The sequence below is a fragment of the Chiloscyllium punctatum genome, chromosome 24, assembly GCF_047496795.1.
Source record: "Chiloscyllium punctatum isolate Juve2018m chromosome 24, sChiPun1.3, whole genome shotgun sequence".
NCBI lineage: Eukaryota > Metazoa > Chordata > Chondrichthyes > Orectolobiformes > Hemiscylliidae > Chiloscyllium > Chiloscyllium punctatum.
The window spans coordinates 87,119,497-87,132,172 of record NC_092762.1 but is presented as its reverse complement, the minus strand read 5'-3'; the positions used below and the strand labels follow the sequence as shown (position 1 = coordinate 87,132,172).

Genomic DNA, 12,676 nt, shown 5'->3' with positions numbered 1-12,676 from the left:
AGACTGCAATCCCCTTGGTCCTAGTTCCCCTCTATTGCAAGAACTCTCATACTCCGTCACAAACCCCTCCCCTTACCTGGATACGGGCAAGAATTCCAGCTTTTTGAAAAAAAAACAAACAGAGATGAATTGTGTCCCCCGCCATGTTAACACTCTCTTCCTTCTGGAAGCTCACCTGTACAGTAGTTGTGAGTTGGACAGAAACTGTGAAATGCGGTTAGCGTTCAAAATCCTGAAGCTGATGACAGCTGGCGATGGATTCCCGCTGAAGATCCGAATGATTCCCGCTGGGAAGGACATGGTGAGATCTCCAGTCAGCTTCACAATCACACTGCAAAAGGAGGAAAGCTTCACCATTCCCAATAGAGAGCAGAGACAAGCCAGAACAAAACTGCAGGATTCCAGGAACGGGGAATCAACAGGATGCAGGTTCTTTGTTACCTGTCACTCACTAATCCTCATCTAGACTGCTCGTCAGCTTTCTCATTCACATCATCATCTCTTAAACTCTGATGTTCTGAAACTAATTCCGACCAGGTCCTGTTTACTCATCACCTGTTGTGTTCATTCCTGAAGAGGGGCTTATGCTCAAACCATGAACTCTCCTGTATCTCGGATGCTGCCTGACCTGCTGAGCTTTTCTAGTGCTACACTTTTAGACCCATCACTGGTTGTGCTCGCTGACGTATACTGGTGGCCACTCTGACAATGTCTCCATTTTATAATTCTCAATCGCGTTTTCAAATCTCACCGTGGCATCCTTAGCCTTCTCCAGTCTTGTAACTCTCTTGAAACCCCTTCAATGTTTGCATTCTAGTATCCCTCATATCCCTGGTCACTTCTGCATTGGTGACAGCGCCTTCAGTTGCTTGGGCCCTAAGCACCCGATTCCCTCCTTAATCCACCCCTTCTCTTCCTTAAAAATGTTTTCCACAATCTCCCCCGAGCAAGGGTGACACGGTGGCACAGTAGTTAGCACTGCTGCCTCACAGCACCAGAGACCCGGGTTCAATTCCCGCCTCAGACGACTGACTGCGTGGTGTTTGCACATTCTCCCAGTGTTGGAATGGGTTTGCTCCGGTTTCGTCCCACAGTCCATAAATGTGCAGGCTAGGTGAATTGGCTATGCTAAATTGCCCGTAGTGTTAGGTGAAGGGGTAAATGTAGAGGAATGGGTCTGGGTGAGTTGTACTTCAGCAGGTCGGTATGGACTTGTTGGGCCAAAGGGCCTGTTTCCACACTAAGTAATCTAATCTAAGTAAGTAATTGAATCTAAGACTTTGATCACTGGCCTGAATATCAATTGTATTTTAAAAGTCTTTTCTGAGACATGCCTTTGGATCTTTTACCATCGTGAAGGTGCTAAATCAATGCACATTATTTTCATAAATCAACACCATAAAAGCAAAGTTCCGGATCAGTGTCAGACAGCAGATCATACAGACAAACACAGAATCATGGAGAGAAAATAGAGATTACATCAGCAAATGCTTCCCAAACTCAAATTGTGTTCCTTTTAAAGGTTTTTTGCCTGGATTTGTTAATATGATTTCCTTGTTCAAAGCCAACATGCAACAAAGGAAAAGGGAAGCATTTGCATTTCTATATCACCTTACACAAACTCAATGTCCCAATTTTCAGTGAGTGTAGCTGTCTCTGAAACAAGGTAGCCAATTTACACACAGTAGGATCCCACAAACAGAAGTGAGGAAAGGAACAGGTTATTGGCTTTACATCTTGGTTGAGGGATAAACTTTAACTAACACACTGGAGAGAAATCTCCTGCTCTTCTTCAAAATAGTCCTGATGGAAACTTTCACATCTGCCCAAGGGGACAGACAGGGACATTGTTTAATGCCTCAGCTGAGTGTTTTCACAGACCAGCACATTGAGACACTGTGTGCCTGAAATGAATCTCGATTAAATCCTGGAGGGAAACTCAATCCCATAACCTTTAGACTCGGAGGTGTGAGAGACTGAACACGAGCCGCTCCCCATGGTTGGCACCAACTTTATTGTTGGATTGATTGAAGAAAGCTGAATGCCTGTAATGATGAAAACATCAGCTTCTGAGACACTTGGCTCTGTATATATCTCTGCTGACAGTTAGCAGAGTTTTCTGTAGCTGACGATTACACTCACTTTGCAAAGTCTCCAGCCCTGAAGTAGGCATCAATACATTCTGTAAAAGCAGCTGCAATGGGCAAGGTGTCATGGCTGCCTACAGTCACTGGGCTTGGTCCTCGGGAAATACCTGGAGAGTAAAAATAAATCATCCGTGTCACCACCTTCAGTTCTACTATTCCATACGATCATGGCTGATCCTCGAGCTCAATACCCAAATTCACCCTCCCACTCCCCACGTCCCTCCATCCCTTTCGTTACAAGAGTTACGTCTATCTCTTTCTTGAAAACATTCAATGTTTTGGCCTCAACCACTTTCTGTGGCAGAGAATTCCACAGGCTCCCTGCTGTCTGGGTGAAGACATTTCTTCTCCTCTCAATCTGAAATGGTCTACCCCGTATCCTTACGCTATCTAGCTGGATTCATACGGTTAAATCCACTTTAGGATCCACTGAGGACTGTCTATTTCAGGCTGAACAAGTTGCTGCCTCAGCAGCACAGAGATAGGGCTGGAGAGCAGGACGAGCTGGGTAGCTGTTTCTAGAGCCAGTACAGACACAATGGGCTGAATGGTCTCCTTCTGTACTGGAAAATTCGATGATTCTATGAAGCTGCCTCCACTGCAGTTGGGTGAAGTGCTTTCCATACTCACTGTGTGAGAAAGTTTATTCTCAACTGGCATATACCCACACACACAAAGTTCTCAAAAAGATCAACCATACATTTGAGGAGGATTCTGACTTGAGGTCAGAGTAGATGTAGTGAGTTGCTGTTCATTGAGCCACTAATTGGCCCCATCTCATAGATTGATATTAACAGTGAAAGAAAGACTTGCATTTTGGAATGTAGCTATCAAACCTCAGAATATCCTAAAGCATTTAGCAAATCCAGAATTACTTTAGAAGTACATTACTACTGCAATGTTGAAAATGTAGCAGTCCATTTGTGTACTCCAAGTTCCCACTAAAAGCAATATGATAATAACCACAATCTGTTTTAGATGTTGGTTGATGGAAAGATATTGCCAGGGGCACCAGGGGTCCTTCCTAGCCCACCTTGGAATAACATACCCAACTCTGAGAACAGATTTAATGTCTGTTCCAAAACAGAAAAAGGTATCTTGGACAGTACAGCTCTCCCATACTGGGACTCTCATCCTGGGCTAAGGGCTCAGATTGCTGGGGTGAGACTCAGAGAGCGCGACCCTGTGAGACATGCTGGAAACATGGCGACATCACGGACAATCCCCAACATGAATCAAGTCTGACTGAGCACGTACACACACTTAAGGCTGGAGTCGTGGTTCGATTCTGGCTGGGATGTGTCGTGGCTGCTTCATCAACAGGACTCTGACTGGCTGCAGGGGATAGAATCGATGGGCTGACAGGCCTGGTCTGATGGAAACAAGGAATCAATTAGTTTATGAAAACATGCAGAGATCATCACAGCTATTCACAGATTGAAGTTTCTAACCAACTGCTGAGAGATTGGTGAATAAGTTACAACGAAGAGAAACAACATCTTCCACATCTTCAGGACCTCCCACAAGGCCTTACACTTAAAGTCCCTGTTGAAGTCTAGTCCCATATTAAAATAGGAGAATGGCTATGGGACCTAATTACAGCTGTGGGAGCTTACTATGTACAAGATAAACAGCCAGGTTCTGTTTTTGTGATATTGGTTGTGGGGTTAATATTGGATTGCAGATCACTGGAGAAAACTCACCTGCTCTCTTTCAAATAATTGCTAGAGGATCCTTTACATCCACTTGACAGGGCAGGCAGGACCTAAGGAGAGTGTACCTTCCGAATGACAACAGTTCCAACAGAGCAACATACCCCTCAGAATCACACGGAGACCAACCAACCAATAGGGAGAGGCTGAATCGGCTGGGCCTGTGTTCCCTGGAGTGTCGGAGGCTGAGGGGTGACCTTATAGAGGTTTATAAAATCATTAGGGGCATGGATAGGATAAATAGACAAAGCCTTTTCCCTGGGTTGGGGGAAGTCCAGAACTAGAGGGCATAGGTTTAGGGTGAGAGGGGAAAGATATAAAAGGGATCTAAGGGCAACTTTTTTCACACAGAGGGTGGTGCGTGTATGGAATCAGCTGCCAGAGGAAATGGTGGATGCTGGTACAATGACAGCATTTAAAAGGCATCTGGATGGGTATATGAATAGGAAGGGTTTAGAGGGATATGGACCAAATGCTGGCAAATGGGACTAGGTTAATTTAGGATATCTCATCAGCATGGACGAGTTGGACCGAAGAGTCTATCTCCACCACTTTCTCTGGCAGTTTATTCCACACGTACACCACCCTCTGTGTGAAAACATTGTCCGTTTTAAATCTTTCTCCTCTCACCCTAAATCTATGCCCTCTAGCTCTGGACTCCCCCACCCCAGGGAAAAAACTTTGTCTGTTTACCCTATCCATGCTCCTCATGATTTTATACATCTTTAAAAGGTCGCCCCTCAGCCTCTGATGCTCCAGGGAAAACAGCCCCAGCCTGTTCAGCCCCTCCCTGTAGCTCAGATCCTCCAACCCTGGCAACATCCTTGTAAGTCTTTTCTGAACCCTTTCAAGTTTCATAACATCCTTCCTATAGGAAGGAGACCAGAATTGCACACAATATTCCAAAAGTAGCCTAACCAATGTCCTGTACAACCGCAACATGACCTCCCAACTCCTATACTCAATACTCTGACCAATAAAGCCAATAGGACCATATATATCCTCCCAGATGCCAAGTTGCTATCACTTTCCTGAGTTTGAGACTGCTCACATTTGTGTTTTTGACTGGTGGGTGTGTTGGCGTCTTACACATTGTAAAAAGTTGTTGTTTTTGTCATGATTATCTTTCACATTTCCACTGTGAGCATATCTTTCAGTGTTCTACACAGTTCTCCAAGTTTAATTCTGTTCCTCCTTGAATATGGCTACACCTGGTGTTATGCCTTGCAGGATTTAGGCTCCTGGATACCTGGGAGTAACCAGCTCCCTGGAGTGGGATATCTGGCTCTGCCCATCTATCCTACAAACAACTGAGCCACTCTGTCGCTGTGTGTCTGTTGTGTATCACCCATTTGCTTTTGGTTTTAAAGAGGTTGTTCTGGGTTTTGGGAGAGCTAGGTGATGGCTAAGCAAGGCTGTCGAAGTTGCCTTCCACATGATCTCTGCTGGCAACAGTAATCCCACGTCCAGATCTATTAATCCTCAGTGTAACATCAGAATGTCTATATCCTATTTTTCACCCTACACGTCATGATTAAATGCTTTAGCAGCATGAACTACCTACTCAACAAGGCCATCAAATTGGAGGTAATATGGTGAGGCTGTCACACCTCCTTAAAAAGGGTCTTCCTGTAGACTGCTGTCAAAACAACCTGTTCTGAAGGGTCACTGGATCCAAAACAGTAACTTGGATTTCTCTCTCCACAGATGCTGCCAGACCAGCTGAGATTTTCCAGCAATTTTTTATTTTGTTTCATTACATTTCATATTGTCCAGCCTGTTGTTGAAACTCTTGTGAACACTGTACTTTCTGGAAGGGTCCATTAACAGAATTCCATCCTCTTTGAGGTGTACTACTGTATCACCTTTGACATTTTCTATGGTATCAAACCTGTCCGGATACAATTGTTCCAAGTCCTGGAGCATCAAGGTAATTATTTCTGGCCTCTCTGGCACAATTGGTGTCTTGGTGATCTCCTGAATAGACACATGCTGTCTCTGTACACACTGGCAGTCCTGCTATTGTGGTTTCACTCCTGTTCACCAGGCAAAATACTCAGGGGGGTTTCTACGGAGACTCACTATTACAGCTATCCGTCATCAATGTAAAAATGTGAGCAATGGCCATTCCATGACATGCAGTCAGTTTTATGGCTGTGGGTTGTACCATTGACTCCCAATGGTCCATGTTCATGTTCTTCTCCAGTCTGACTGGAAGACCGAGCAAGTGCGCCAGCTCCTGGGTTGACTTGAGCAGGTGTTGCCAATGTTGAGTGTAGAATGCTATTTGTCGGGGGTTACTGCGGTGAGGTGGCCATGTCCTTACCTCTGAGCCAGGGGTTCCTGGTTCAAGTGCTATCTGCTTCAGAGCTGTGTGATAACATCTCCGAACAGGCCAATTAAAAATATTTTGACCCTAATTGTGGCAAAAGCCTTGGTTTCACTTTGCTTGCGACTTTGTCACAGACAGGATGTGAAAGGTTTGCTTGCCCTTTCATTGAATGATCTTCCATTCCGAAAATGGAGCCTTCTCAGGCTGGCTGAGAATATGGCATATGCACCAGGTTTATGGGTGAGGTCTCCAACATCACTACCCGTGTACTGCACAGGCCTGTTGTTCGGTTGAATCCTCTTGTAGCCTCTGGTTGTCCTTCACAGGTCCTTTTACACTGTATCACTTACCTACAGTGTGGATCATGGGCTGCGGTTCACACTTGGTGTATCAGACCAAACCTCCCACATGGCTACTTTCCTTACAGCGCCACCTAATGTCTGCAGGTTTTGTTGCCCGGCTCCAGGGACTGGCTACAGTTTCAGGTAATGTGTGGTACACTATATGAATTTCAGGCAGCAATGATATTAGTTACGGAGGCTCTATGTCCCAAAGATTGGTAAATTATATCAAAAATTAGGTGACAACCAACCCGTGTTTGAAAAATTCAAAACCGTCTCCAGCAGGAGCTGGAGGCTGCCGTCAAATCACATTGTTCTGAAGGGTCATGGACCCAAAACATTAACGTGGATTTCTCTCTCCACAGATGTTGCCAGACCAGCTTAGAGTTTCCGGCAATTTCTGATTTTGTTTCATTACAGTTCATATTGTCCAGCCTGTTGTTGAAACTCTTGTGAACACTGTACTTTCCGGGAGCGTCCATTAACAGAATTCCATCCTCTTTGAGGTGTATTGCTGTATCACCTTTGACATTTTCTATGGTATCAAACCTGTCCGGGTACAATTGTTCAAAGCCTTGGATAACACTTGTTAAATAACCTTTTTTGTGCTAATAAATACACTAATAACCAATTTGGTAGATACTACTTTTATTCGTTTCCGGGACTCTCTTGCAGACAGAAAGACCCTGCTTACATATGGCACCTGTTCCAACTCAACAAAATAGGTGACTGCCATTTCTCTCAGCAATGCTTCGCCAAGCCAAGCTGCCAGGTTTAACTGGAATAAAACACAAACTTGGCAGTTAACTGTCAATCATAATCAATCTGCTGCGATTTCTAAGGCAATACCTCTACCAGTGTGCACTTAGACTCAGAGATGTACAGCATGGAAACAGATCCTTCAGTCCAACCTGTCCACGCTGACCAGATATCCCAACCCAATCTAGTCCCACCTGCCAGCACCCGGCCCATATCCCTCCAAACCCTTCCTATTCATATACCCATCCAAATGCCTCTTAAATGTTGCAAAGTAGGCACACTCTTCTCACACTGTACTGAAACATCATTTCCCTTTACACCAGTACTTCTTGCAAACTGTCCTGAGGAGTGCATGATGAAAATCTTTGATAAAAGATGGCCTTTTTCAGCAAAACTGAAGCCCTGTCCTACCAAACGGTGTTCACCAAACAGAGCCGGTTGCAAGACAGAAGTAACCACACACTCTCCCACTAACACAGAGCATCCTGATGGACAATGGCTGCTGGTCACATGTTCTACATCCTGGTCACTTGCTCTTTAATATGTTCCCTTCTTAAAAGGATATCACAACACAGTTATTAGCCAATCACAGCTGAACAATTGGCATCGGGATGGATGAGGAGAAATTTGGTTCATCGGGATTTTGTAAAGTTGGGTGCGGATGGAAACAGTTTTAATCAATTGGGAATGACCAAACAGGAGTGAAAAGGAGGGGAGGTGGGTCTTTGAGATTCTATACCTTAATCAGCTATTTTCTGAGTGAAAATGAGAAAATGATTGGAGTCCATACATACTGCGTCTGTCCCTTCGAGCGGAATGGTGAACAGTTTCTTTTTTGAGTGACGGCGTGGAGGAGCAACCAGTGTTGTCTCCCTGACAGAGGCCTCTGCTTGGACACTGGGAGCTGCTGTGAACACAACCAGACACATGAAAACAACCCAATTGCAAAACCTGCTGTCACAATGTCCTGGGAGTGTTTGATGCGGACAACGGAAAGGGAGCTTTACTCTGTATCTAACCCCATGCTGTCCCTGTCCTGGGAGTGTTTGAAGGGGGACAATGTAAAGGGAGCTTTAGTCTGTATCTCAGCCTGTGCTGTCCCTGTCCTGGGAGTGTTTGATGCCAATGTTTTTGCCTGTAATTCAGAATATTGTAGTCTCAGCAATGGGCTTTGCTGAATTTACAGGCTTCCTTTACATTACAGGTCTCTGTTGACTGCACCCATGTCACCAGAAGAACACCAAGTCATCAACCTGCCTCCTTCTCAACCAGGAGATCTTTCCACTTCCTGAATGCGCAGATAGCGTACAGCTACATTAATGTGTTCTTGCATCCATTTGCAGGAAGCTGCCACGACTTGCGGAGCCTGAGGAGTTCACAACTGCCTCGTGGGTTTTTTTTTCCCCTGTGGTTAGCTTCACCTTATAAAACAATGCTGTTTAAGTGATGATTGATGATACCCTTTGTTTAGCCACTAAAGGAACTCAAAAGGCCCTCCTACCACAGCCACTTATTCACCAGTGTGGAGCAAGCTACTGACATCTTGAAGGTATACTTTATGTATTTTGACCATTCCGGAGGAGATCTACTGAATTCCACTGCTAGGGTGGCCAAAATAGTCATTGTGTGCTACATGCTACACAAGAGTGCAGTTGGAAAACTGACAAGCAGAGAGGCCAGAGGCCAGGCCTATAACATCTGAAGAGGTGGATGATAAGGAATCAGGGAAGAGGCTCTGGAGGAGCAATGGGAAATCAACTAAGATTCACAGCCATGTAGCCATTACTGCTTCTTTACTGGAAGGGTTATCACCAGAAGCCTGCTAATTCAGAGCAGATTCTCCTAGGCTCTTGAAAGGTCACAAGTCACTTCAGCTGGTAGGTCGCAGAAAGCAGCTTCCATTTAAAAAAGAAGCCACCCTTCCTTGAGGAAATGCTCATCTGCAACAAGAGAGAACCAGTAATGCACACTGAACGACAGTGCCATAATATGATCTCCACATAATTCACTAAAATAGCTTGAGAAGTTAGTTCACAATCTGAACTATTTACATATTTGTTGGAGGTTGTCAATGAACTCGTGAAATGCCAACCTGTGCTAACTCAAACCAAGTCCACAATTCCAAGATTGCCAGAAGGAACCTGAACTTTACACCCATACCCCTCAGATATGATTCTTCAGCTAATCGTGTAGCAAATACTACACTTGTACAGTGATACTGGACACGTGTTACAAAAGGGTGGCACGGTGGCTCAGTGGTTAGACCTGCTGCCTCATAGCTCCAGAGACCTGGATTCAATTCCCGCCTCGGGCAACTCTGTGTGGAGTTTGCACATTCTCCCTCTGTCTGCGTGGGTTTCCTCTGGGTGCTCCAGTTTTCTCCCACAGTCCAAAGACGTGAAGGTCAGGTGAATTGGCCATGCTAAATTGCCCATAGTGTTAGGTGCAGGGGTAAAATGTAGGGGAATGGGTCTGGGTGGATTGCTCTTCAGAGGGTCAGTGTGGACTTGTGGGCCGAAGGGCCTGTTTTCACACTGTAGGGAATCTAATCATCTAAAAAAAATTCTTAAGTCCCTTTCCCATTATCGATGTACACTGACATCCAATATCAGGAGGGCTCCAGTTCCTCATCACTGCCCTCCAGTGGCCCATCAAGGTCCTCACAATCAAACTTAGCTCATTGTGTTACTACACAGTGAGAATGAATGGAAAGGGGTTTGAGCCATTGTCTGTGTCAAGAAAGCAACTGACCATGACCTCTGCTTGATAGGAAGGAGTAGGCAATAAACGCTAGTCTTGATGGTGATGCCCTCAGCCTGAGAATAAGGCATTCGCCAACAGCTCAGGTTAAATTTGAACTGGATCAAATACAGTCCGGAATCTCATACAAGAGACTGGCAGAGGAATGGAAATGCTCCCTTGCCCTTTCTGCCCCCAAACTCCATCCAGGCACCGTGCTAAGCAGACTAGCTGGACAGAGGGTATCTGGGAGGCTGTCGGAGCTTTAAAATGGCCACTGCCTTCCAGATAAACTCCTGATTGTCACTGTGTGCTCATCTGGACACTGGAGGTGACCAAGCCTATAACTGTCCAACACTCTGGTTGATAAAGGGACAATACAGAGTTTTTTCCGCAATGCAAACAAAACGAGAAGCAAACTAGAAACAGAACCTGTAGCTGAAGCGATGGTGTTAGTGGCCAGTCCCTGGGGTGTTTGAACTGAAGGCTCAGTGTTTGAGCAGGTATCCACAGGAGACAGCTCTCTGTCTGCGCCACAGTGAAGATCCGTACTTGAGGGCCCCTCATTTGATAGGAGGTTACAAACAGGAACAGGGCGAGAGGAAGCTTCGTTGCAGGTTGGGGAGAAGCAGCTGTTAAGTGGTAGTGAGACTGGAGGGGTGACAGGCTGGGGGGTCCAAGGTCGAGATTCAGGAGATGGTGAGGAAGTGTCAGTAGTCGGGAAAGAAGGTGAATCGAGACCAGAGTCTTCCACAGTTTCTAGTGCACTGGAGCTGGTCGGAACATTCAATGGCAGAGGATTCCCATCGACCTGGTGGCACTGAGCTGGGGAGAGGAGGAAAGACGTTCAGCGAGATCATTGGCATCACAAAATGGAATCTCATTCTCAACCTCTCCCCTTGCCTGAGGAGTAGCTGCCCTCAGGTTAAACTGTCTCTCTCTCTCTCTCTCACAGAGCAACCCCACGGTCTGGTAAATCTGTAGCGACTTTACTTTCACAATTAATTTGTAATAATTTGGCAGGATAAAGATCAACTTCATGCAGAAAGGATGTTATTCATGTTTGGGTGAAATATAATCTGATAAACATGAAAGTGGTGCAGAAGATGATCGTAGAACCCCCAATTTTTCACAGTCCCATAGACATACAGCTATGTCATAATCACAGAAACAGGATGCACCCGCTGTCTTTCAGTCTTTCATACAAGATTCTGGACAGGGTAAACATGGGAAGGGCTTATGCCTGAAACATCCACTCTCCTGCTCCTCAGATGCTGCCTGACCTGCTGTGCCTTTCCAGCACCACACTTTTTGACTCTGATCTCCAGCATCTGCAGTCCTCACTTTCTCCTGGGGTAATAGGCATAGGGAAGAGATTGTCTCTAGGTTGGGCAGAGACACAGAGTAAGGGGACACTAAGTTTCAAACCGATTTTTCTTCTCCCAGAGGATAGTGAAGGTCAGAATTCTCCCCCCCCCCCCCCCCCCCACCCCAGGCAGATATGAAGGCAAGATCACACACAGTGTTTAAACAAGAAATCAATTTTAGAATTTGAGGGCTATGAGAAGCTGCCATAAAAGAGCCAAGATTAGAGTGGTGCTGGAAATGCACAGCAGGTCAGGCAGCATCTGAGGAGCAGGAAAATTGACTTTTTGGGCAGATTAGCCAAGATCTTATAGAATGGATGAGGCTGGCTTGAGGGGCCAAATACCAACTGCTGCTGTCATTTATGTTCTTACATGCTTCCACCCCTCCTTCATCTCTTCTGATCATCATATCCTTCGATCCCTTTCTCCTCCATGTCCTCTCCAGCTTCTGCTGAAATATATTCAGTACTATTCCTTCTTGTGGTAGGCAGTACCTTAACAGTTGCGTGAATGATCAAATAAAGTTTCTCTTGAATTTATTTCTCTTGGATTTATTAATGATTCTCTTACATAGACGGCCAATCGTTCCGGTCTCACGCACAAACAGAAACATCTCAATGTCAAAGTAAACATGAGGCAGAGTGAGTGAGTGAGTGACACAGAATAAGCCAATCCCATTACCTCCAAGTTCTTGTTTCTCAAACATGGCATCCAACGGAGGCCCAAATAGTGGATCCAGAAAGCTGTCACTATTTTGTGAGGCAGTTGTCCTGCTGGAAGAGAATGGGGAAAGGGGAGATAACACAGCAATATATATCACAGTTAATAGGATCAGGTCATTTGTGAATCCAGACACAAAAACTACAGCCTGAAACATCAGGGGTTACAGTTGGTAGAGAGCCATATAAGGCAGAGAATCCCTGAGACCACAAACCATTAGGCAGCCAACCTGAAGTAGGCCATTCAGCCCATCAACTCTGCTCTGCCCTTTGATGAGATCATAGCTGATCTAATCACCCTCAACTCCACTTTCCTGCCTTTTCTCCATACCCCTGATTCCCTTCCTGGTTACAAATCTGTCTACCTCAGCCTTGAATATACCTAACAATCCAGCCTTGTCAGCCCCCTACGATAAGGAATTCCATACATTCACTACCCTTACAAGGAGTTCCTCCTCATCCCTAGCCTTCAAAATGCCAAGTCCTTATTCTGAGATGACATCCTTGGTCCTAGACTCTTCCACAATGGGAAGCTGGGTTACCATCTCTGTCGGATTGTT

The 12,676-nt window shown here is 45.4% G+C and overlaps 1 protein-coding gene across 7 annotated transcripts in view; it reads right to left on the bottom strand.

Annotated features, from left to right (window-relative positions):
• LOC140494806 (F-BAR domain only protein 2-like) overlaps window positions 1–12,676 on the bottom strand; it is a 69,845-nt gene that overhangs the window by 13,347 nt on the left and 43,822 nt on the right. For 6 of the 7 annotated variants that reach the window (XM_072594425.1, XM_072594428.1, XM_072594427.1 and 3 more), the window contains exons 17-22: window positions 12,079–12,170; window positions 10,463–10,855; window positions 8,086–8,198; window positions 3,405–3,519; window positions 2,143–2,254; window positions 176–331 (exon numbers count right to left, since the gene is read on the bottom strand). In XM_072594425.1, coding sequence (XP_072450526.1) covers window positions 176–331; window positions 2,143–2,254; window positions 3,405–3,519; window positions 8,086–8,198; window positions 10,463–10,855; window positions 12,079–12,170 — 981 coding nt within the window. The remainder of the gene's footprint in view (window positions 1–175; window positions 332–2,142; window positions 2,255–3,404; window positions 3,520–8,085; window positions 8,199–10,462; window positions 10,856–12,078; window positions 12,171–12,676) is intronic. The other variant, XM_072594422.1, reaches the window with a different exon arrangement.